This window comes from Salmo salar, chromosome 02 (assembly GCF_965601325.2).
Source record: "Salmo salar chromosome 02, fSalSal1, whole genome shotgun sequence".
Taxonomy (NCBI): domain Eukaryota; kingdom Metazoa; phylum Chordata; class Actinopteri; order Salmoniformes; family Salmonidae; genus Salmo; species Salmo salar.
The window spans coordinates 96,066,903-96,093,769 of record NC_138292.1 but is presented as its reverse complement, the minus strand read 5'-3'; the positions used below and the strand labels follow the sequence as shown (position 1 = coordinate 96,093,769).

The 26,867-nt window shown below is 44.2% G+C and overlaps 2 protein-coding genes across 2 annotated transcripts; both read right to left on the bottom strand.

Annotated features, from left to right (window-relative positions):
• Positions 1-1,843: 1,843 nt before the first annotated feature.
• LOC123738909 (uncharacterized) lies at positions 1,844-22,694 on the bottom strand. Its single transcript, XM_082969809.1, has 2 exons — positions 22,679-22,694; positions 1,844-8,768 (listed from the first exon to the last, which is right to left on the bottom strand). The coding sequence occupies exons 1-2, from the start codon at positions 22,692-22,694 to the stop codon at positions 8,017-8,019; spliced, it is 768 nt and encodes a 255-aa protein (XP_082825935.1). The 3' UTR covers positions 1,844-8,016.
• LOC123732884 (uncharacterized) lies at positions 8,485-25,071 on the bottom strand. Its single transcript, XM_045712220.2, has 3 exons — positions 24,540-25,071; positions 22,705-22,825; positions 8,485-8,768 (listed from the first exon to the last, which is right to left on the bottom strand). Exons 1-2 carry the CDS (start codon positions 24,832-24,834, stop codon positions 22,743-22,745), a joined length of 378 nt encoding a protein of 125 aa, XP_045568176.1. The 5' UTR covers positions 24,835-25,071; the 3' UTR covers positions 8,485-8,768; positions 22,705-22,742.
• Positions 25,072-26,867: the final 1,796 nt, after the last annotated feature.

The following is a 26,867-nucleotide window of genomic DNA, read 5'->3' as shown; positions in this document are numbered from 1 at the left end:
TTCGATTCCCACGGGGGGCCGGTAAAAAAAATACAAAAATAAAATAAAATAATGCATGAAATGAAATGTATGCATTCACTACTGTAAGTCGCTCTGGATAAGAGCGTCTGCTAAATGATTAAAATGTCAAATGTAAATTCCCATATGTCCCAAAAGGCGACAGAGCTAGAGTAGTGTTTATCAGACCATGAGACAAACGAAGTGTCAGGAGACTCTTCTGAAATCGGTACAGCCGATCTGCCAGCTTCCGTCTGTAGCGTCCGAACCGTTTAGGTTCACACACTAATACTCTCAGGAATATGTACATGTCTGTTGTTTCGCTGTAGGACGCTCACAGACCTCACAAGACCAGCCTGAAGGTCCCTCAGTACCACTTGAAAACATGAAGGGAAGTTATATGGAGATTATTTAATGCTAAAAACATGGGGTTCAAGACATGTTAAAAAAAAAAAATATATAGATACATATACGTTCCCTGGTCTTTCTTATATCTCTCAATTAAGAACAAACTTCCTTTTGATATTTTTGGGGGGGATAATCTGTTGTTCCATGGAGTGAATCTGTTATTCAATGTGTTTCTATTGGCTAATAGCAGTAATCTGTTATTCAATGTGTTTCTATGGGCTAATAGCAGTAAGGACTATCTGTTATTCAATGTGTTTCTATGGGCTAATAGCAGTAATCTGTTATTCAATGTGTTTCTATGGGCTAATAGCAGTAATCTGTTATTCAATGTGTTTCTATGGGCTAATAGCAGTAATCTGTTATTCAATGTGTTTCTATGGGCTAATAGCAGTAAGGACTATCTGTTATTCAATGTGTTTCTATGGGCTAATAGCAGTAATCTGTTATTCAATGTGTTTCTATGGGCTAATAGCAGTAATCTGTTATTCAATGTGTTTATATGGGCTAATAGCAGTAAGGACTATCTGTTATTCAATGTGTTTCTATGGGCTAATAGCAGTAATCTGTTATTCAATGTGTTTCTATGGGCTAATAGCAGTAATCTGTTATTCAATGTGTTTCTATGGGCTAATAGCAGTAAGGACTATCTGTTATTCAATGTGTTTCTATGGGCTAATAGCAGTAATCTGTTATTCAATGTGTTTCTATTGGCTAATAGCAGTAATATGTTATTCAATGTGTTTCTATGGGCTAATAGCAGTAATCTGTTATTCAATGTGTTTCTATGGGCTAATAGCAGTAATCTGTTATTCAATGTGTTTCTATGGGCTAACAGCAGTAATCTGTTATTCAATGTGTTTCTATGGGCTAATAGCAGTAAGGCCCCAACAATTTTTTTTCTCCATCAAATATTTTTTTTAATGTATTTTTGGGGGATACTTCAAGGAGTCTTAAAATGACAGAATCAAAAAAAGCTAAATGATCCTTGGTATGACCTTCTCGAAACAGTTCCATATAGCTTCCACGTTGTTCCTTATTTTCCGTAGAATGCATAGCCCCTCGTTGATTATCCCTTACTGATGTAAAAGGGGGAGATAGATTATTATTAGGAGGCAGGGAAAACCCCGTTTTGATGATTTCTGATATCAAAATAAATCAATATCAGCATTTTTTTTTTTTTTTTTCAGCATTTTTTTTTTACCTGATTAAGTACAATTCCATTGGACATTAATGTAATGGAAATGTTTAATTTATATTCCTATAACTTAAGTTGAAAATTATGCTGTCGTTGCTTCCTTTTTGACAAAACATTTTGATAAATCCCCCCGTGTCAAAACACACTTTTAACGTGTCCACAGGGCTGGGTTAAGAAATTGCTGCTCAAACTACAGTATACCTGTAACGGCTGTCGTCGGATTTAGACCAAAATGCAGCGGGGAAATGTGCACGCATCTTCTTTATTATTATAATTGGACAAGAAGGAGAACCAATATAAACACGTACACAAAGAAACCACCACAACAACAACTATTCACATGCTGGTAAGGCTATACACAGAACAATCTCCCACAAAGCACTCAACAAAGACATACGTATATATAGGACTCTCAATCAGAGGCAACTAGAAAACACCTGCCTCCAATTGAGAGTCCAACCCCAATTAACAAAACATAGAAATACAAAAGACTAGACAGAACATAGAAATACACTAACATAGAACAGTGCCCAAAACCCCCCGGAATACATAAATCAAATACCCTTCTAAGCAAACCACCACCCCGAACCACATAAAACAAATACCCTCTGCCACGTCCTGACCAAACTACAATAACAAATAACCTGGTCAGGACGTGACAATACCTGTAAGGCATACTGGTAACTACCAGTATGCCTTAACTACCATACTGGTAACTACCAAAATAAAGGAAACACTTGAGTAAACGAGGGATACAAAGTATTCGTTATGGTGTTGGGGGTTGCATTTTCCTGGCATGATTTAGGTCCACATAATCTATACGAAAGTGCATTGAAGCTGTTCTGGCAGCTTGTGGTAGCCCAATACCCTTTTTTAAAGACACTTTTTTATGTTGGTGTTTCCTTTATTTTGGCAGATACCTGTATGCGCTTGTGATAAAACTTAATCCAGAGTTAAACATTTTCCCATCATCAATCTACACACAATACCCCATAATGACATCACAATAAACCATCATGAAAAAGCAAAACAACGTTTTTTAGAAATTGTTGCAAATGTATAAAAAAATAAAATAAAGGAAATATCACATTTACATAAAGTATTCAGACCCTTTACTCAGTAATTTTTTGAAGCACCTTTTGGCAGCGATTACGGCTTTGAGTCTTCTTGGGTATGACGCTACAAGCTTGGCACACCTGTATTTACGGTGGTTTCTCCCGTTCTTCTCTGCAGATTCTCTCAAGCTCTGTCAGGTTGGATGGGGAGCGTTGCTGCACAGCTATTTTCAGGTCTCTCCAGAGATGTTCGATCAAGTTCAAGTCCGGGTTCTGGCTGGGCCACTCAAGGACATTCAGAGACTTGTCCCAAAGCCAATCCTGTGTTGTCTTGACTGTGTGTTTAGGGTTGTTGTCCTGTTGGAAGGTGAACCTTCGCCCCAGTCTGAGGTCCTGAGCACTCTAGAGCAGGTTTTCATCAAGGATCTCTCTGTGCTTTGCTCCGTTCATCTTTCCCTTGATCCTGACTAGTCTCCCAGTCCCTGCCCCTGAAAAACATCCCCACAGCGTGATGCTTCCACCACCATGCTTCACCGTAGGGATGGTGCCTGGTTTCCTCCAGATGTGACACTTGGCATTCAGGTCAAAGAGTTAAATCTTGGTTTAATCAGACCAGAGAATCTTATTTATCATGGTCTGAGTCCTTCAGGTGCCTTTTGGCAAACTCCAAGCGGGCTGTGATGTGCCTTTTACTGAGGAGTGGTTTCCGTCACCTCCTTGACCAAGGCCCTTCTCCGACGATTGCTCGGGTTTGGCCGGGCGGCGAGGTCAAGGAAGAGTCTTGGTGGTTCCATTCAAGAATGATGGAGGCCACTGTGTTCTTGGGGACCTTCAATGCTGCAGAAATGTTTTAGTACCCATCTGTGCCTCGACACAATCCTGTCTTGGAGCTCTACAGACAATTCCTTCGATCTCATGGCTTGGTTTTTGCTCTGACATGCACTGTCAACTGTGGGACCTTGTATAGACAGGTGTGTGTGCCTTTCCAAATCATGTCTAATCAATTGAATTTTCCACAGGTGGACTTCAATCAAGTTGTAGAAACATCTCAAGGATGACCAGTGGAAACAGGATACATCTGAGCTCAATTTCGAGTCTTATAGCAAAGGGTCCTAATACTAATGTAAATAAGGTTTTTATATTTTTAATACATTTGCAAACATTTCTAAAAACCTGTTATCGCTTTGTCATTATGGGGTATTGTGACGTCATTATGGGGTATTGTGACGTAATTATGGGGTATTTCGATGTCATTATGGGGTATTGTGATGTCATTATGGGGTATTGTGATGTCATTATGGGGTATTGTGTGTAGGTTGATGAGTGAAAAAAAACTATTGAAACGATTTTAGAAAAAGGCTGTAACGTAACAAAATGTAGAAAAAGTCAAAGAGGACTGAATACTTTCCCGAATGCACTGGGGGCAGTACTCAGTGACATCACTTCCACTTCCTGAAACAGGAAGTACAAATGTACTATATATATAGGGGCAGTAGTCAGTGACATCACTTCCTGAAACAGGAGGTACAAATGTACTGTATATACACTGGGGGCAGTACTCAGTGACATCACTTCCTGAAACAGGAGGTACAAATGTACTGTATATACACTGGGGGCAGTACTCAGTGACATCACTTCTTGAAACAGGAAGTACAAATGTACATAGAGCCATGACTACACTCTATTTTCACATCAGGTAATTTATACAGGTAGAATCAGATTTTAAAAACAGATACAAATACACCTTATGGAACAGTGGGGACTGTGAAGAGACACACACACACAGGTACAGACACTTACATTGTAATATTGTTGTATGGTGGTATTATACATTATGTATTGTAGATATGTAGTGGTGTAATAATGTTATATGATGTATTGTTGTATATGTAATGTAAGTGCCTTAATATGTTTGGACCCCAGGAAGAGTAGCTGCTGCCTTGGCAGGAACTAATGGGGATCCATAATAAACCCCAGGAAGAGTAGCTGCTGCCTTGGCAGGAACTAACGGAGATCCATAATAAACCCCAGGAAGAGTAGCCGCTGCCTTGGCAGGAACTAACGGAGATCCATAATAAACCCCAGGAAGAGTAGCCGCTGCCTTGGCAGGAACTAATGGGGATCCATAATAAACCCCAGGAAGAGTAGCTGCTGCCTTGGCAGGAACTAATGGGGATCCATAATAAACCCCAGGAAGAGTAGCTGCTGCCTTGGCAGGAACTAACGGGGATCCATAATAAACCCCAGAAAGAGTAGCTGCTGCCTTGGCAGGAACTAATGGGGATCCATTATAAACCCCAGGAAGAGTAGCTGCTGCCTTGGCAGGAACTAATGTGGATCCATAATAAACCCCAGGAAGAGTAGCTGCTGCCTTGATAGGAACTGATGGGATCCATAATAAACCCCAGGAAGAGTAGCTGCTGCCTTGGCAGGAACTAATGGGGATCCATAATAAACCCCAGGAAGAGTAGCTGCTGCCTTGGCAGGAACTAATGGGGATCCATAATAAACCCCAGGAAGAGTAGCCGCTGCCTTGGCAGGAACTAATGGGGATCCATAATAAACCCCAGGAAGAGTAGCCGCTGCCTTGGCAGGAACTAATGGGGATCCATAATAAACCCCAGGAAGAGTAGCTGCTGCCTTGGCAGGAACTAATGGGGGTCCATAATAAACCCCAGGAAGAGTAGCTGCTGCCTTGGCAGGAACTAATGGGGATCCATAATAAACCCCAGGAAGAGTAGCTGCTGTCTTGGCAGGAACTAACGGGGATCCATAATAAACCCCAGGAAGAGTAGCTGCTGCCTTGGCAGGAACTAATGGGGATCCATAATAAACCCCAGGAAGAGTAGCTGCTGCCTTGGCAGGAACTAACGGGGATCCATAATAAACCCCAGGAAGAGTATCTGCTGCCTTGGCAGGAACTAACGGGGATCCATAATCAACCCCAGGAAGAGTAGCTGCTGCCTTGGCAGGAACTAACGGGGATCCATAATAAACCCAGCAACCCCATAATGCACTGTAATGAACGTCTACTATTAGCGTTCCACATTTGATTTATATTCTGATAAAAATATGTTGCATTAAATCAAATGCTTTTTTTTTTTTTTTTTTACAATCAGCATCTGTGTTTTCTTTCTCTGACATGAATAATAATATATAATAATAATATAATATATAATACACCTGGGAACATTGATGAGAATAGCAAGTGAATGTTCTTCATGTCAACAACTGTTATCAGAGAGGTCATCACATTTTCATACACCTTTAGTTTGAAGACAACACAAATTAATTCAATGAAACAAAACAACTAAATTGACTACTTTTTTTTCTTTTTCTCAAGGTTAGAATCAAGAAATACACATTTTTTAAAAATCTATTTAAAACCTGTTGGGGATAGGGGGCAGTATTGACACGGCTGGATAAAAAACGTACCCGATTTAATCTGGTTACTACTCCTGCCCAGTAACTAGAATATGCATATAATTATTGGCTTTGGATAGAAAACACCCTAAAGTTTCTAAAACTGTTTGAATGGTGTCTGTGAGTATAACAGAACTCCTATGGCAGGCCAAAACCTGAGAAGATTTCAAGCAGGAAGTGACCTGTCTGAGAAGTAGTGTTTCATCTTGGCTCTTTTTATTGAAGACTCAGGATCTGTGCAATAACGTGACACTTCCTACGTCGTCCATAGGGTCTCAGAGCCCGGGAAAACGTTGAACGATATCGAGGCAGGCTCTGGCTGAAACACTTTATCGCTTTTGGCAAGTGGCCACTCAGAGTACTATGGGCTTAGGCGCGTGCCCGCTTCGACCGAATGCTTTGTTTTCCTTTGTCTGTTTATCTAAACGCAGATTCCCGGTCAGGAATATTATCGCTTTTTTATGAGAAAAATGGCATAAAAATTTATTTTAAACAGTGGACACATGCTTCGAAGTACGGTAATGGAATATTTAGAATTTTTTTGTCACGAATTGCGCCATGCGCGCGACCCTTCTTTACCATTTCGGATAGTGTCTAGAACGCACGAACAAAACACCGCTGTTTGGATATAACGATGGATTATTTTGGACCAAACCAACATTTGTTATTGAAGTAGAAGTCCTGGGAGTGCATTCTGACGAAGACAACAAAGGTAAGAACATTTTTCTTATAGTAAATCTGACTTTGATGAGTGCTAAACCTGCTGGGTGTCTAAATAGCTAGCCCTGTGATGCCGGGCTATCTACTGAGAATATTGCAAAATGTGCTTTCACCGAAAAGCTATTTTAAAATGGGACATATCGAGTGCATAGAGGAGTTCTGTATCTATAATTCTTAAAATAATTGTTATGCTTTTTGTGAACGTTTATCGTGAGTAATTTAGTAAATTCACCGGCAGTGTTCGGTGGGAATGCTAGTCACATGCTAGTCACATGCTAATGTGAAAAGCTGGTTTTTGATATAAATATGAACTTGATTGAACAAAACATGCATGTATTGTATAACATAATGTCCTAGGGTTGTCATCTGATGAAGATCATCAAAGGTTAGTGCTACATTTAGCTGTGGTTTGGGTTTATGTGACATTATATGCTAGCTTGAAAAATGGGTGTCTGATTATTTCTGGCTCGGTACTCTGCTGACATAATCTAATGTTTTGCTTTCGTTGTAAAGCCTTTTTGAAATCGGACAGTGTGGTTAGATTAACGAGTCTTATCTTTAAAATGGTGTAAAATAGTCATATTTTTGAAAAATTGAAGTAATAGCATATCTAAGGATTTGAATAACGCGCCACAGGATTCAACTGGCTGTTGAGTAGGTGGGATGCACCTAGCCCATAGAGGTTAATAAAATCTACAACTTTCCAAATCATATCATTAACATCTGAGGGGGGGGGTCATACTTGTATTCAATCAAATCCAAATCCATAATGAAAATAAAAATACATATTTTAAAATGATAAATCTGATTTTAGACATGGATCATTTCTTGAGAGGAAAACAACTAAAGTAGGCCTATTTTATTTTAGTAATATTTTTATACAAACATGATTTCACATGGCATCAACAACATTCTCATAGTGGAACATAGGAAAGGCTTTTCTCCTGTGTGCTCCCCTCTCAGGTGTTTTCAGGCAACATTCTCAGTCAAAAAACGTGTCAGAAAACAGCATTTATATTGTCTTATTTTAAGCCCTGTGTCCTAGAAAATGTCTTTCCACAATTAGGTTCCCTAACTGACTGAACCTCATTCCACACTGGGAATCTATTCCACCAGTCCAAAGCCTCGAACCGAGATCTCTAGTGGCACAGCTAGGACTACGATGCAGTGCCTTAGACCACTGCGCCACTCGCGAGGCCGTATTTTCTGATTGTTTAATCAGAGATCTTTTACCAGAGTATCTCTTGCCACATTGATTTCTCTCCTGTGTGTCCGCTGGTGTATAATCAGACTGCTTGATGTAACAAAACTCTTCCCACATTGAGCACAGCTATAAGGTTTCTCTCCTGTGTGTGTTCTCCGGTGTATAGTCAGACGGCTAGAAGTAACAAAACTCTTCCCACATTGATCACAGCTATAAGGTTTCTCTCCTGTGTGTGTTCTCTGGTGCACTATCAGACAGCTTGAGTGAGTAAAACTCTTCAAACATTGATTACAGCTGTAAGGTTTCTCTACTGTGTGTGTTCTTTGGTGTGATTTTAAATGTCCTGACTTAAGAAAACTCTTTCCGCAGTCAGAGCAGTGGTAAGGTTTCTCTCCTGTGTGTGTTCTCTGGTGTATAGTCAGCTGGCTAGATGTTGTGAAACTCTTCCCACATTGATTACAGCTATAAGGTTTTTCTCCTGTATGGATTCTCTCATGTCTTTTAAGATCTGCCGAAGAGGTAAATCTCTTCCCACAGTCAGAGCAGTGGTAAGGTTTCTCTCCCGAGTGAATTCTCAGGTGTACTTTTAGTGAATCTGATCTTGAGTAACTCTTCCCACAGTCAGAGCAGCAGTGAGTTCTCTTCCCTGTGGGTCTCTGCTGGGGTTTCTTGAGGTTTTCTGCTCTGGAGAGACTCTTCTCTGCCTCGTCAGCATCATGTTGTTGTTGAGGCTCTCCAGAGGATCCACGATAGTCATGTCTCTCTCCTGTGTGAACAACAAAGTCAGACAGATGGTTAAAGTCCCACAACAGCAGAAATCCACTGTTTATTTGAGGTAAAAGTTGATGCCCAGAGCAGGAAGTTGTACATCAATTAACATCTGAAATTAATGTTTAAAATGCTTTTACAAACTTATTTCACAATTGTCTTAATATGACAGTCGAGTGAGCAATAATAGCTATATTTTGCTTAAAAACAATTCCACTTAGTGGTAAAGTTGATGATTGTAGTTAGTGGTAACTAGAAATTGTAGGCAAGAAATAAGTTATTAAAGTTGTTGAAATCCTAAGCAGTGTGCCAGACGACTTAAGGTCTGTGTTTGCTAAAATAGCTGCACGAAAGCAATGTGCCCGCAATTCAGTTGTAGAAACTCCTCCTTGCTAATGAGGAAACCGCTAGTTACGGATGTAGTAAAGCATTTCACTGTAAGGTCTACAGCTGTTGTATTCGGCGCACGTGACAAATAAACTTTGATTTGATAGTAAACTCAGCAAAAAAAAAAAGAAACGTCCCTTTTTCAGGACCCTGTCTTTCAAAGATAATTCGTAAAAATCCAAAAAACTTCAAAGATCTTCAGTGTAAAGGGTTTAAACACTGTTTCCCATGCTTGTTCAATGAACCATAAACGATTAATGAACATGCACCTGTGGATGTTCATTAATAATCAATAACAATGTAATAATCAGCAACAATGCAATAATCAATAACAATGCAATAATGCAATATCAATAACAATGCAATAATCAATAACAATGCAATAATCAATAACAATGCAATAAATCAATAACAATGCAATAAATCAATAACAATGCAATAATCAACAACAATGCAATAATCAATAACAATGCAATAATCAACAATGTAATAATCAATAACAATGCAATAATCAATAAAATACTAGAAAATAACAAGGTAGAACAAAAACCAGACAGATATAAGAAGAACACATTAGGTCAGTAGATATGTATAGGGGGAAGGGGACAGGGATACTGGAGTGATGGAGATATGTATAGGGGGAAGGAGACAGGGATACTGGAGTGATGGAGGTAGATATGTATAGGGGGAAGGGGACAGGGATACTGGAGTGATGGAGGTAGATATGTATAGGGGGAAGGAGACAGGGATACTGGAGTGATGGAGGTAGATATGTATAGGGGGAAGGGTACAGGGATACTGGAGTGATGGAGGTAGATATGTATAGGGGGAAGGAGACAGGGATACTGGAGTGATGGAGGTAGATATGTATAGGGGACAGGGATACTGGAGTGATGGAGGTAGATATGTATAGGGGACAGGGATACTGGAGTGATGGAGGTAGATATGTATATGGGGAAGGGGACAGGGATACTGGAGTGATGGAGGTAGATATGTATAGGGGGAAGGAGACAGGGATACTGGAGTGATGGAGGTAGATATGTATAGGGGGAAGGAGGCAGGGATACTGGAGTGATGGAGGTAGATATGTATAGGGGGAAGGGGACAGGGATACTGGAGTGATGGAGGTAGATATGTATAGGGGGAAGGAGACAGGGATACTGGAGTGATGGAGGTAGATATGTATAGGGGGAAGGAGGCAGGGATACTGGAGTGATGGAGGTAGATATGTATAGGGGGAAGGAGACAGGGATACTGGAGTGATGGAGGTAGATATGTATAGGGGGAAGGAGACAGGGATACGGGAGTGATGGAGGTAGATATGTATAGGGGGAAGGAGACAGGGATACTGGAGTGATGGAGGTAGATATGTATAGGGGGAAGGGGACAGGGATACTGGAGTGATGGAGGTAGATATGTATAGGGGGAAGGAGACAGGGATACTGGAGTGATGGAGGTAGATATGTATAGGGGGAAGGGGACAGGGTTACTGGAGTGATGGAGGTAGATATGTATAGGGGACAGGGATACTGGAGTGATGGAGGTAGATATGTATAGGGGGAAGGGGACAGGGATACTGGAGTGATGGAGGTAGATATGTATAGGGGACAGGGATACTGGAGTGATGGAGGTAGATATGTATAGGGGGAAGGAGACAGGGATACTGGAGTGATGGAGGTAGATATGTATAGGGGGAAGGGGACAGGGTTACTGGAGTGATGGAGGTAGATATGTATAGGGGACAGGGATACTGGAGTGATGGAGGTAGATATGTATAGGGGGAAGGAGGCAGGGATACTGGAGTGATGGAGGTAGATATGTATAGGGGGAAGGGGACAGGGATACTGGAGTGATGGAGGTAGATATGTATAGGGGGAAGGAGACAGGGATACGGGAGTGATGGAGGTAGATATGTATAGGGGGAAGGAGACAGGGATACTGGAGTGATGGAGGTAGATATGTATAGGGGGAAGGGGACAGGGATATTGGAGTGATGGAGGTAGATATGTATAGGGGGAAGGAGACAGGGATACTGGAGTGATGGAGGTAGATATGTATAGGGGGAAGGAGACAGGGATACTGGAGTGATGGAGGTAGATATGTATAGGGGGAAGGGGACAGGGATATTGGAGTGATGGAGGTAGATATGTATAGGGGGAAGGAGACAGGGATACTGGAGTGATGGAGGTAGATATGTATAGGGGGAAGGAGACAGGGATACTGGAGTGATGGAGGTAGATATGTATAGGGGGAAGGGGACAGGGATACTGGAGTGATGGAGGTAGATATGTATAGGGGGAAGGAGACAGGGATACTGGAGTGATGGAGGTAGATATGTATAGGGGGAAGGAGACAGGGATACTGGAGTGATGGAGGTAGATATGTATAGGGGGAAGGGGACAGGGATACTGGAGTGATGGAGGTAGATATGTATAGGGGGAAGGAGACAGGGATACTGGAGTGATGGAGGTAGATATGTATAGGGGGAAGGGGACAGGGTTACTGGAGTGATGGAGGTAGATATGTATAGGGGACAGGGATACTGGAGTGATGGAGGTAGATATGTATAGGGGGAAGGGGACAGGGATACTGGAGTGATGGAGGTAGATATGTATAGGGGGAAGGGGACAGGGATACTGGAGTGATGGAGGTAGATATGTATAGGGGGAAGGGGACAGGGTTACTGGAGTGATGGAGGTAGATATGTATAGGGGGAAGGGGACAGGGATACTGGAGTGATGGAGGTAGATATGTATAGGGGGAAGGAGACAGGGATACTGGAGTGATGGAGGTAGATATGTATAGGGGGAAGGGGACAGGGATACTGTAGTGATGGAGGTAGATATGTATAGGGGGAAGGGGACAGGGATACTGGAGTGATGGAGGTAGATATGTATAGGGGGAAGGAGACAGGGATACTGGAGTGATGGAGGTAGATATGTATAGGGGGAAGGAGACAGGGATACTGAAGTGATGGAGGTAGATATGTATAGGGGGAAGGGGACAGGGATACTGGAGTGATGGAGGTAGATATGTATAGGGGGAAGGGGCCAGGGATACTGGAGTGATGGAGGTAGATATGTATAGGGGGAAGGAGACAGGGATACTGGAGTGATGGAGGTAGATATGTATAGGGGGAAGGGGACAGGGATACTGGAGTGATGGAGGTAGATATGTATAGGGGGAAGGGGACAGGGATACTGGAGTGATGGAGGTAGATATGTATAGGGGGAAGGGGACAGGGATACTGGAGTGATGGAGGTAGATATGTATAGGAGACAGGGATACTGGAGTGATGGAGGTAGATATGTATAGGGGACAGGGATACTGGAGTGATGGAGGTAGATATGTATAGGAGACAGGGATACTGGAGTGATGGAGGTAGATATGCATAGGGGGAAGGGGACAGGGATACTGGAGTGATGGAGGTAGATATGTATAGGGGGAAGGGGACAGGGATACTGGAGTGATGGAGATATGTATAGGGGGAAGGGGACAGGGATACTGGAGTGATGGAGGTAGATATGTATAGGGGGAAGGGGACAGGGATACTGGAGTGATGGAGGTAGATATGTATAGGAGACAGGGATACTGGAGTGATGGAGGTAGATATGTATAGGGGGAAGGGGACAGGGATACTGGAGTGATGGAGGTAGATATGTATAGGAGACAGGGATACTGGAGTGATGGAGGTAGATATGTATAGGGGGAAGGAGACAGGGATACTGGAGTGATGGTGGTAGATATGTATAGGGGGAAGGGGACAGGGTTACTGGAGTGATGGAGGTAGATATGTATAGGGGGAAGGAGACAGGGATACTGGAGTGATGGAGGTAGATATGTGTAGGGGGAAGGGGACAGGGATACTGGAGTGATGGAGGTAGATATGTATAGGGGGAAGGGGACAGGGAAACTGGAGTGATGGAGGTAGATATGTATAGGGGACAGGGAAACTGGAGTGATGGAGGTAGATATGTATAGGGGGAAGGAGACAGGGATACTGGAGTGATGGAGGTAGATATGTATAGGGGGAAGGAGACAGGGATACTGGAGTGATGGAGGTAGATATGTATAGGGGGAAGGGGACAGGGATACTGGAGTGATGGAGGTAGATATGTATAGGGGGAAGGAGACAGGGATACTGGAGTGATGGAGGTAGATATGTATAGGGGGAAGGGGATAGGGTTACTGGAGTGATGGAGGTAGATATGTATAGGGGACAGGGATACTGGAGTGATGGAGGTAGATATGTATAGGGGGAAGGGGACAGGGATACTGGAGTGATGGAGGTAGATATGTATAGGGGGAAGGGGACAGGGATACTGGAGTGATGGAGGTAGATATGTATAGGGGGAAGGAGACAGGGATACTGGAGTGATGGAGGTAGATATGTATAGGGGGAAGGGGACAGGGTTACTGGAGTGATGGAGGTAGATATGTATAGGGGGAAGGGGACAGGGATACTGGAGTGATGGAGGTAGATATGTATAGGGGGAAGGAGACAGGGATACTGAAGTGATGGAGGTAGATATGTATAGGGGGAAGGTGACTATGTACAGGGATACTGGAGTGATGGAGGTAGATATGTATAGGGGGAAGGAGACAGGGATACTGGAGTGATGGAGGTAGATATGTATAGGGGGAAGGAGACAGGGATACTGAAGTGATGGAGGTAGATATGTATAGGGGGAAGGGGACAGGGATACTGGAGTGATGGAGGTAGATATGTATAGGGGGAAGGGGCCAGAGATACTGGAGTGATGGAGGTAGATATGTATAGGGGGAAGGAGACAGGGATACTGGAGTGATGGAGGTAGATATGTATAGGGGGAAGGGGACAGGGATACTGGAGTGATGGAGGTAGATATGTATAGGGGGAAGGGGACAGGGATACTGGAGTGATGGAGGTAGATATGTATAGGGGGAAGGGGACAGGGATACTGGAGTGATGGAGGTAGATATGTATAGGAGACAGGGATACTGGAGTGATGGAGGTAGATATGTATAGGGGACAGGGATACTGGAGTGATGGAGGTAGATATGTATAGGAGACAGGGATACTGGAGTGATGGAGGTAGATATGCATAGGGGGAAGGGGACAGGGATACTGGAGTGATGGAGGTAGATATGTATAGGGGGAAGGGGCCAGGGATACTGGAGTGATGGAGATATGTATAGGGGGAAGGGGACAGGGATACTGGAGTGATGGAGGTAGATATGTATAGGGGGAAGGGGACAGGGATACTGGAGTGATGGAGGTAGATATGTATAGGAGACAGGGATACTGGAGTGATGGAGGTAGATATGTATAGGGGGAAGGGGACAAGGATACTGGAGTGATGGAGGTAGATATGTATAGGAGACAGGGATACTGGAGTGATGGAGGTAGATATGTATAGGGGACAGGGATACTGGAGTGATGGAGGTAGATATGTATAGGAGACAGGGATACTGGAGTGATGGAGGTAGATATGCATAGGGGGAAGGGGACAGGGATACTGGAGTGATGGAGGTAGATATGTATAGGGGGAAGGGGCCAGGGATACTGGAGTGATGGAGATATGTATAGGGGGAAGGGGACAGGGATACTGGAGTGATGGAGGTAGATATGTATAGGGGGAAGGGGACAGGGATACTGGAGTGATGGAGGTAGATATGTATAGGAGACAGGGATACTGGAGTGATGGAGGTAGATATGTATAGGGGGAAGGGGACAAGGATACTGGAGTGATGGAGGTAGATATGTATAGGAGACAGGGATACTGGAGTGATGGAGGTAGATATGTATAGGGGGAAGGAGACAGGGATACTGGAGTGATGGAGGTAGATATGTATAGGGGGAAGGGGACAGGGTTACTGGAGTGATGGAGGTAGATATGTATAGGGGGAAGGGGACAGGGTTACTGGAGTGATGGAGGTAGATATGTATAGGGGGAAGGAGACAGGGATACTGGAGTGATGTAGGTAGATATGTGTAGGGGGAAGGGGACAGGGATACTGGAGTGATGGAGGTAGATATGTATAGGGGACAGGGAAACTGGAGTGATGGAGGTAGATATGTATAGGGGACAGGGAAACTGGAGTGATGGAGGTAGATATGTATAGGGGGAAGGAGACAGGGATACTGGAGTGATGGAGGTAGATATGTATAGGGGGAAGGGGACAGGGATACTGGAGTGATGGAGGTAGATATGTATAGGGGGATGGAGACAGGGATACTGGAGTAATGGAGGTAGATATGTATAGGGGGAAGGGGACAGGGATACTGGAGTGATGGAGGTAGATATGTATAGGGGGAAGGAGACAGGGATACTGGAGTGATGGAGGTAGATATGTATAGGGGGAAGGGGACAGGGATACTGGAGTGATGGAGGTAGATATGTATAGGGGGAAGGAGACAGGGATACTGGCGTGATGGAGGTAGATATGTATAGGGGGAAGGGGACAGGGATACTGGAGTGATGGAGGTAGATATGTATAGGGGGAAGGAGACAGGGATACTGGAGTGATGGAGGTAGATATGTATAGGGGGAAGGGGACAGGGATACTGGAGTGATGGAGGTAGATATGTATAGGGGGAAGGAGACGGTTACTGGAGTGAAGGAGGTAGATATGTATAGGGGGAAGGAGACAGGGATACTGGAGTGATGGAGGTAGATATGTATAGGGGAAGAAGACAGGGATACTGGAGTGATGGAGGTAGATATGTATAGGGGGAAGGGGACAGGGATACTGGAGTGATGGAGGTAGATATGTATAGGGGGAAGGGGACAGGGATACTGGAGTGATGGAGGTAGATATGTATAGGGGGAAGGGGACAGGGATACTGGAGTGATGGAGGTAGATATGTATAGGGGACAGGGATACTGGAGTGATGGAGGTAGATATGTATAGGGGACAGGGATACTGGAATGATGGAGGTAGATATGTATAGGGGGAAGGGGACAGGGATACTGGAGTGATGGAGGTAGATATGTATAGGGGGAAGGGGACAGGGATACTGGAGTGATGGAGGTAGATATGTATAGGGGGAAGGGGACAGGGATACTGGAGTGATGGAGGTAGATATGTATAGGGGGAAGGGGACAGGGATACTGGAGTGATGGAGGTAGATATGTATAGGGGGAAGGGGACAGGGATACTGGAGTGATGGAGGTAGATATGTATAGGGGTAAGGAGACAGGGATACTGGAGTGATGGAGGTAGATATGTATAGGGGGAAGGGGACAGGGATACTGGAGTGATGGAGGTAGATATGTATAGGGGGAAGGAGACAGGGATACTGGAGTGATGGAGGTAGATATGTATAGGGGGAAGGGGACAGGGATACTGGAGTGATGGAGGTAGATATGTATAGGGGGAAGGGGACAGGGATACTGGAGTGATGGAGGTAGATATGTATAGGGGGAAGGGGAGAGGGATACTGGAGTGATGGAGGTAGATATGTATAGGGGGAAGGGGACAGGGATACTGGAGTGATGGAGGTAGATAAGTATAGGGGGAAGGAGACAGGGATACTGGAGTGATGGAGGTAGATATGTATAGGGGGAAGGGGACAGGGATACTGGAGTGATGGAGGTAGATATGTATAGGGGGAAGGAGACAGGGATACTGGAGTGATGGAGGTAGATATGTATAGGGGACAGGGATACTGGAGTGATGGTGGTAGATATGTATAGGGGAAGGAGACAGGGATACTGGAGTGATGGAGGTAGATATGTATAGGGGACAGGGATACTGGAGTGATGGAGGTAGATATGTATAGGGGACAGGGATACTGGAGTGATGGAGGTAGATATGTATAGGGGGAAGGAGACAGGGATACTGGAGTGATGGATGTAGATATGTATAGGGGGAAGGGGCCAGGGATACTGGAGTGATGGAGGTAGATATGTATAGGGGGAAGGGGACAGGGATACTGGAGTGATGGAGGTAGATATGTATAGGGGTAAGGAGACAGGGATACTGGAGTGATGGAGGTAGATATGTATAGGGGGAAGGGGAGAGGGATACTGGAGTGATGGAGGTAGATATGTATAGGGGGAAGGGGACAGGGATACTGGAGTGATGGAGGTAGATATGTATAGGGGGAAGGGGACAGGGATACTGGAGTGATGGAGGTAGATATGTATAGGGGGAAGGGGACAGGGATACTGGAGTGATGGAGGTAGATATGTATAGGGGGAAGGGGACAGGGATACTGGAGTGATGGAGGTAGATATGTATAGGGGAAGGGGACAGGGATACTGGAGTGATGGAGGTAGATATGTATAGGGGGAAGGGGACAGGGATACTGGAGTGATGGAGGTAGATATGTATAGGGGAAGGAGACAGGGATACTGGAGTGATGGAGGTAGATATGTATAGGGGGAAGGGGACAGGGATACTGGAGTGATGGAGGTAGATATGTATAGGGGACAGGGATACTGGAGTGATGGAGGTAGATATGTATAGGGGGAAGGGGACAGGGATACTGGAGTGATGGAGGTAGATATGTATAGGGGGAAGGGGACAGGGATACTGGAGTGATGGAGGTAGGTATGTATAGGGGGAAGGGGCCAGGGATACTGGAGTGATGGAGGTAGATATGTATAGGGGGAAGGGGACAGGGATACTGGAGTGATGGAGGTAGATATGTATAGGGGGAAGGGGACAGGGATACTGGAGTGATGGAGGTAGATATGTATAGGGGGAAGGAGACAGGGATACTGGAGTGATGGAGGTATATATGTATAGGGGGAAGGAGACAGGGATACTGGAGTGATGGAGGTAGATATGTATAGGGGGAAGGGGACAGGGATACTGGAGTGATGGAGGTATATATGTATAGGGGGAAGGAGACAGGGATACTGGAGTGATGGAGGTAGATATGTATAGGGGGAAGGGGACAGGGTTACTGGAGTGATGGAGGTAGATATGTATAGGGGGAAGGAGACAGGGATACTGGAGTGATGGAGGTAGATATGTATAGGGGGAAGGAGACAGGGTTACTGGAGTGATGGAGGTAGATATGTATAGGGGACAGGGATACTGGAGTGATGGAGGTAGATATGTATAGGGGAAGGGGACAGGGATACTGGAGTGATGGAGGTAGATATGTATAGGGGGAAGGGGACAGGGATACTGGAGTGATGGAGGTATATATGTATAGGGGGAAGGAGACAGGGATACTGGAGTGATGGAGGTAGATATGTATAGGGGGAAGGGGACAGGGATACTGGAGTGATGGAGGTAGATATGTATAGGGGGAAGGGGACAGGGATACTGGAGTGATGGAGGTATATATGTATAGGGGCAAGGAGACAGGGATACTGGAGTGATGGAGGTAGATATGTATAGGGGGAAGGGGACAGGGATACTGGAGTGATGGAGGTAGATATGTATAGGGGGAAGGGGACAGGGATACTGGAGTGATGGAGGTAGATATGTATAGGGGGAAGGGGACAGGGATACTGGAGTGATGGAGGTAGATATGTATAGGGGTAAGGTGACAGGGATACTGGAGTGATGGAGGTAGATATGTATAGGGGGAAGGGGACAGGGATACTGGAGTGATGGAGGTAGATATGCATAGGGGGAAGGGGACAGGGATACTGGAGTGATGGAGGTAGATATGTATAGGGGACAGGGATACTGGAGTGATGGAGGTAGATATGTATAGGGGGAAGGGGACAGGGATACTGGAGTGATGGAGGTAGATATGTATAGGGGGAAGGGGACAGGGATACTGGAGTGATGGAGGTAGATATGTATAGGGGGAAGGAGACAGGGATACTGGAGTGATGGAGGTAGATATGTATAGGGGGAAGGGGACAGGGATTCTGGAGTGATGGAGGTAGATATGTATAGGGGACAGGGAAACTGGAGTGATGGAGGTAGATATGTATAGGGGACAGGGAAACTGGAGTGATGGAGGTAGATATGTATAGGGGGAAGGAGACAAGGATACTGGAGTGATGGAGGTAGATATTTATAGGGGGAAGGGGACAGGGATAGTGGAGTGATGGAGTTAGATATGTATAGGTGACAGGGATACTGGAGTGATGGAGGTAGATATGTATAGGGGGAAGGAGACAGGGATACTGGAGTGATGGAGGTAGATATGTATAGGGGGAAGGGGACAGGGATACTGGAGTGATGGAGGTAGATATGTATAGGGGGAAGGGGACAGGGATACTGGAGTGATGGAGGTAGATATGTATAGGGGGAAGGGGACAGGGATACTGGAGTGATGGAGGTAGATATGTATAGGGGGAAGGGGACAGGGATACTGGAGTGATGGAGGTAGATATGTATAGGGGGAAGGGGACAGGGATACTGGAGTGATGGAGGTAGATATGTATAGGGGACAGGGAAACTGGAGTGATGGAGGTAGATATGTATAGGGGGAAGGGGACAGGGATAGTGGAGTGATGGAGTTAGATATGTATAGGTGACAGGGATACTGGAGTGATGGAGGTAGATATGTATAGGGGGAAGGAGACAGGGATACTGGAGTGATGGAGGTAGATATGTATAGGGGGAAGGGGACAGGGATACTGGAGTGATGGAGGTAGATATGTATAGGGGGAAGGGGACAGGGATACTGGAGTGATGGAGGTAGATATGTATAGGGGGAAGGAGACAGGGATACTGGAGTGATGGAGGTAGATATGTATAGGGGTAGGGGACAGAGTCCTGTCAGAGTGTAGAGTCCTGTCAGAGTGCGTAGAGTCCTGTCAGAGTGTGTAGAGTCCCGTCAGTGTGTGTAGAGTCCTTTCAGTGTGTAGAGTCCTGTCAGTGTCCTGTCAGTGTGTGCAGAGTCCTGTCAGAGCGTAGAGTCCTGTCAGAGTGCGTAGAGCCCTGTCAGAGTGCGTAGAGCCCTGTCAGAGTGTGTAGAGTCCTGTCAGAGTGTGTAGAGTCCTGTCAGAGTGTGTAGAGTCCTGTCAGAGTGTGTAGAGTCCTGTCAGAGTGTGTAGAGTCCTGTCAGAGTGCGTAGAGCCCTGTCAGAGTGCGTAGAGCCCTGTCAGAGTGCGTAGAGTCCTGTCAGTGTGTGCAGAGTCCTGTCAGAGCGTAGAGTCCTGTCAGAGTGCGTAGAGTCCTGTCAGAGTGCGTAGAGCCCTGTCAGAGTGTGTAGAGTCCTGTCAGAGTGTGTAGAGTCCTGTCAGAGTGTGTAGAGTCCTGTCAGAGTGTGTAGAGTCCTGTCAGAGTGCGTAGAGCCCTGTCAGAGTGCGTAGAGCCCTGTCAGAGTGCGTAGAGTCCTGTCAGGGGAGGTCCGTCGGTGGAGAGTCCTGTCAGAGTGTGTAGAGTCCTGTCAGAGTGTGTAGAGTCCTGTCAGAGTGCGTAGAGCCCTGTCAGAGTGCGTAGAGTCCTGTCAGAGTGCGTAGTGTCCTGACAGTGTGTGTAGAGTCCTGACAGTGTGTGTAGAGTCCTGGCAGTGTGTGTAGAGTCCTGTCAGAGTGTGTAGAGTCCTGCTTACAATGATTGCATAAAAAACAACATTTGAGAGTGCGCTGACCCTGGTGCTAGAGGGGGTACAGCTGGAGGTTGAATGTTTGAAGGGGTACAGGACTAGAACACATTTTACATTTAAGTCATTTAGCAGACGCTCTTATCCAGAGCGACTTACAGTAGTGAATACATACATTTCATTTCATGCATTTTTATTATATATATATTTTTTTTGTACTGTCCCCCTGTGGGAATCGAACCCACAACCCTGGCGTTGCACACACCATGCTGGCGTTGCAAACACCATGGTCTATCAACTGAGCCACTAACACGTTTGGGAACCACTGCTCTAGTCTAAATATGGCATGAATCCACCAATTGTAAACTTCTTCAAAACTTTCAAAAAGGTACTTTTATTTTGAAGGCAAACCGCAAAGTCCACGATTGTGACTAGTCCACTAGTCAGATGAAGCTAGCCCGGCTGCTTATAACTTTAGCTTTAGGGCAACAGGGTTAAGTAGCTGGCTAACTATTTATTTTCATGAACTGAAGTTCAATTTCAATAGGTGAACAACAAGTGGCTACTTAGCTAATAGTTACAAGGATTCCTAAATCATTGCTAAGAATAATGAAAAATGACTGCAGTTTCTACTGGTCATTGTTTTCAGACTGGTTGTATTGGTGCTAGCTAGGTACCAAGCTAAAGCTAGCTAGCTACCCCAGAAGTTGCGGTCGAACAAATAATGCTTTGTTACCAACGCGGTATTGTAAACACATCGTTCGTGGCCGGTATTTGCATGTTTGCAGACATTTGTTTTGTACAGCTTTGACAGTGCTAATGATTAGTAGTAATGGTGGCGCTTGGCTTGAACGGGCAAATTCAGAACACACAACATTCTATAATAGAACTGTGTTATTTGACGTGTTAAATTAAAAGCTTATTTAACACGTTAAATAGTGTTATTGTCAAATAGTGCAATTTGACGTGTATCTTTTTTTGACATGCAAAGACCCAAACGCTGTTCCATAGTATGTCGTGAAACTAATAGCAATGACGCTATTACTTTGTAACTCTGGTAGGGCAACATTTGAAAAATAGCGCACTTGGTAGTGTGTACCGATGCTCACATCTGTAAAATATCTCCTACTTGGTAGTGTGTACCGATGCTCACATCTGTAAAATATCTCCTACTTGGTAGTGTGTACCGGGACAACATCTGTAAAATATCTCCTACTTGGTAGTGTTGTACCGTTGCTCGACCAGTCGGTCGAAAGACAACATCACCCACAACAGAGAACGGTTGATTGTCAAGGGCAATGAATTCCATTATCTTGGCGTTAAATGTATTTCGCCTTTGAGTTGTCTCTCGCTGAAAATGTTCTTAGTCTTTCAAATGACTGCTAGATCCACACAGCAGACATTGTGGGCTAGGTTAGGAATGCTGTGTTGCACGTGTAGCGCCGGAAAAAAAAACAATTAGTTGGCGTCATTACGTCATGTACCTACGTTATAGAGCACGTCATCTTCGTCATTATGTCATGTACCTACGTTATAGAGCACGTCATCTTCGTCATTATGTCATGTACCTACGTTATAGAGCACGTCATCTTCGTCATTACGTCATGTACCTACGTTATAGAGCACGTCATCTTCGTCATTATGTCATGTACCTACGTTATAGAGCACGTCATCTTCGTCATTACGTCATGTACCTACGTTATAGAGCACGTCATCTTCGTCATTATGTAATGTACCTACGTTATAGAGCACGTCATCTTCGTCATTATGTCATGTACCTACGTTATAGAGCACGTCATCTTCGTCATTACGTCATGTACCTACGTTATAGAGCACGTCATCTTCGTCATTATGTCATGTACCTACGTTATAGAGCACGTCATCTTCGTCATTACGTCATGTACCTACGTTATAGAGCACGTCATCTTCGTCATTATGTAATGTACCTACGTTATAGAGCACGTCATCTTCGTCATTATGTCATGTACCTACGTTATAGAGCACGTCATCTTCGTCATTACGTCATGTACCTACGTTATAGAGCACGTCATCTTCATCATTATGTCATGTACCTACGTTATAGAGCATGTCATCTTACTTTATATCATCCGCAGCCCGCGCTCCAGCAGGTATATCTCACTGGTCACCCCCCAAAAAAGCCAATTCCTCCTTCGGCCGCCTCTCCTTCCCAGTTCTCTGCTGCCAATGACTGGAACAAACTGCAACAACAAAAAAAAATCAGTGAAGCTGGAGACTCATATCTCCCTCATTAGCTTTAAGCACCAGCTGTCAGAGCAGCTCACAGATCACTGCGCCTGTACATAGCCCATCTGTAAACAGCCCATCTATCTACCTACCTCATCCCCATACTGTATTTATTTATCCTGCTTCTTTGCACCCCAGTATCTCTACTTGCACATTCATCTTCTGCACATCTACCATTCCAGTGTTTAATTGCTATATTGTAATTACTTCGCCACCATGGCCAATTTATTGCCTTACCTCCCTTATCTCACCTCATTAGCTTTAAGCACCAGCTGTCAGAGCAGCTCACAGATCACTGCACCTCTACATTGCCCATCTGTAAATAGCCCAAACAACTACCTCTTCCCCTACTGTATTTATTTATTTATTTTTGCTCCTTTGCACCCCAGTATTTCTACTTTGCACACTCATCTACTGTCAAATCTACCATTCCAGTGTTTTACTTGCTATATTGTATTGACTTCACCACCATGGCCTATTTATTGCCTTTACCTCCCTTATCTCACCTCATTTGCTCACATTGTATATAGACTTATTTTTCTACTGTATTTTACTGTATGTTTGTTTTACTCCATGTGTTGTTGTATGTTGTCGAACTGCTTTGCTTTATCTTGGCCAGGTCGCAGTTATAAATGAGAACTTGTTCTCAACTAGCCTACCTGGCTAAATAATGAAATGACAAAATGGCTGATTATTATTAATGACTTATTAAACAGCTGTAACAAGACGTCCACCACAGGAAATCCTATATATAGCGATTGATTCTTATAGAAACGCTATCTCTCACCATGACAGACTGACCCTCATCATGACAGACTGACCCTCACCATGACAGACCGACCCTCACCATGACAGACTGACCCTCATCATGACAGACCGACCCTCACAGACTGTCCCTCACCATGACAGACCGACCCTCATCATGACAGACCGACCCTCACCATGACAGACCGACCTTCACCATGACAGACTGACCCTCACCATGACAGACTGACCCTCATCATGACAGACTGACCCTCATCATGACAGACCGACCCTCACCATGACAGACCGACCCTCACCATGACAGACTGACCTTCACCATGACAGACTGACCCTCACCATGACAGACTGACCCTCATCATGACAGACCGACCCTCACCATGACAGACTGACCCTCACCATGACAGACCGACCCTCACCATGACAGACCGACCCTCACCATGACAGACTGACCTTCACCATGACAGACCGTCTCTTACCATGACAGACTGACCCTCACCATGACAGACTGACCCTCATTGATGTCACTTGTTACATTTACATTATCCAGAGCGACTTACAGTAGTGAATGCATACATTTCATAATTTTTTTCTTCCCATACTGGCCCCCCGTGGGAATCGAACCCACAACCCTGGCGTTGCAAACACCATGCTCTACCAAGTGAGCCACAGGGAGGCCAGTGTTAAATCCACTTCAAAAATCAGTACAGATTAAAAAGAGGAGAAGACAGGTTAAAAAATGATTTTTTTGTTAAAGCCTTGAGTCATGGATTGTGTATGTGTGCCATTCAGATGGTGGAATGGACAAGACAAAATATTTAAGTGCCTTTGAACGGGGTATTGTAGTAGGAACCAGGAGCATGAGGCATTTATAGTGTGTGCTTCTGTTATTAAGACGTTACTTACTGGTGTTAATTAGTTCTCCAACATCCTCCTCCTCCTCTTCTTCCAATATGACAGTTATCTCTCCTTCCTCCTCTTCTTTTACTGTAACATCTTCCTCCTCTTCTTTCACTGAAACGTCTTTCTCTTCTTCTTTCACTGTAACAGCCTCAACCTCTACTTCTTGTTTTACTGTAACATCCTCCTCTTCCTTCTCCTCTTTCACGACAACGTTCAGCCACAGACCCTCTTCCTCCGTCAAGCAGACCTCCTCCTCCTCCTCGTCGTCTTTAACAGGAGAGTGGCTTGGTGAGCTCATGGTCGGGGATGTTAGCTAGCTAGGCTAATGCTAATGCTAACTTAACCAGCCCGCTAGTTGACTAATAACAACAACACCGTAAATATTACATTAAATCGGATAACTAACTAGACGACAGACGTGGGTTTAAAACACAGTGGCTAATATACACTAAAGCGTCTAAAGAGCTTTATTGGTTCGGCTATTTTGTCTAGCAAGCTACCGAGGTGGCTGAATAACTGTTGCTACTGTTGAAAGAAGAGTTCCGTCCACTACATTATACGTCACACCAACAGCATTACCTTAAATTCCCACACCGCCATCTGCTGACTGGAGTGGGTAACGCAGTTAAGTAAAATGTTTATTTAATTTTGATGCAAAAAATGAATCACTTTTAACGATGGTTTTTATTTTATTTCAATCATAATATTATAACATTATATGAAACGATACATAAAGGGGAATTGATTTCAAATGGGCTTTATTAGCATGGAAACAAAATTGAGAAGACAAAACAACAAACTGAAACATCTAAAATACATTTCAAGTGTTATATTATCAGTGTTTTAGAAATGTGCAAATAGTTGTAGTACGAATAGTAGGTAGATAAATAAACAGATAAATATAGGTGGTGTTACACTGGGGGGAAACCAAGTAATTGTTCTGTTTGCTAACTTAGTTAGCTAGCTAGCTAAACAACTACTGAACCCCATATTGTGTATTAATGGCTAACATATTACTGTGTTACAGTGGGGGGGAAATCAAGTAATTGTTCTTTTTGCTAATTTAGTTAGCTAGCTAGCTAGCTAAACAACTACTGAACCCCATATTGTGTATTAATTAATGGCTAACATATTACTGTTACAGTGGGGGGAAATCAAGTAATTGTTCTGTTTGCTAATTTAGTTAGCTAGCTAGTGTCGGGTTGCGTCAATCTAATCTGGTATTAGGATATAAACAAACCATGCAACTTAGTTTTGCAATGATTATTTAATTCATCTTTAAGTAAATAGAATGATAGTACAAATGGAAAATATGATGTTTGTATATACGGGCTCACTGCACCACCTCGCAGGGTATACAGAGAACTGAGTGTCATATCCTTTGCTTTTCATTAAATACTCTGACAGAGATAGTTCCCACTCACTGCTGGCCTGTCAGAGGGAGGATGAGCGTGGTTTAAACTTACTCATCCTATCGTTGGCGTGCAGGCTGGTCCCAGCCTCGTGACGCACTTCCTGTACACTCTGAGCCTATTGACCACAGGCTCAGTTCTTGTTATTGTATTTCAGTATCAAGTGGTTTCTCATGTTACTCTAGTTTGTGTAACAGCCTTCTGCATGCCTCAACAGGTTTACCCCCTAATTAGCCACAGCTCAGCACTTAGTCACATACACAGTCCCTTAGGACATAATAATCACACAAGCATGTAGCTTTACAAAACAATAGAACATATTGATACATGTGCTGATGTAAAAAGATAATTATACCTTACACTAGCTAAACAACTATTGAACCCCATATTGTGTATTAATGGCTAACATACTACTGTGTTACAGTGGGGGGAAATCAAGTAATTGTTCTGTTTGCTAACTTAACATATTCCTCTCAATTGTACATTTTTTGCTTGACTCGTTATAACTACTTACATCTGCTTCCCCCGTAATGTTTTGTCAGCCATCTTTGCTGAAGAAAGCCACCAGGGACGACGGGTGGCTCGCGTCAAAATTCATCATTGGAACCACTCGATACGATTGGTCATATAAAAACCTTGGGACCCAAATGCATAATGAGTGCTCTAACTCCCCCTTGTGGTGGTCTGGAGCAATGAAGCAGTGACGCTGGGTACCTCTAAGTCCTGCGGTGTAAGATCACAACTTTTAAAGGAGGAACCACTGCAGTGGCGGTTCTAGACCATTTCAACTGGGGGGCCCAAGCTGGGGCCAGTTGTACTGTTAGAGGGGGGCCCAGTTACATTAGACGTTATTGTTGTCATATCGTTTTCTTCACTGCATTAGCAGGCAAAATACCATGTTCATAATCATTAGTGTTCC

Bases quoted from the DNA above. Each gene is read 5' to 3' on its own strand.
- LOC123732884 (XM_045712220.2), bottom strand. From the start codon at position 24,834: ATGAGCTCACCAAGCCACTCTCCTGTTAAAGACGACGAGGAGGAGGAG. The intron at 22,826-24,539 runs GTAAGTAACGTC...TTGTTGTTGCAG, and splicing joins TGGAGAACTAATTAACACCA to TTTGTTCCAGTCATTGGCAG.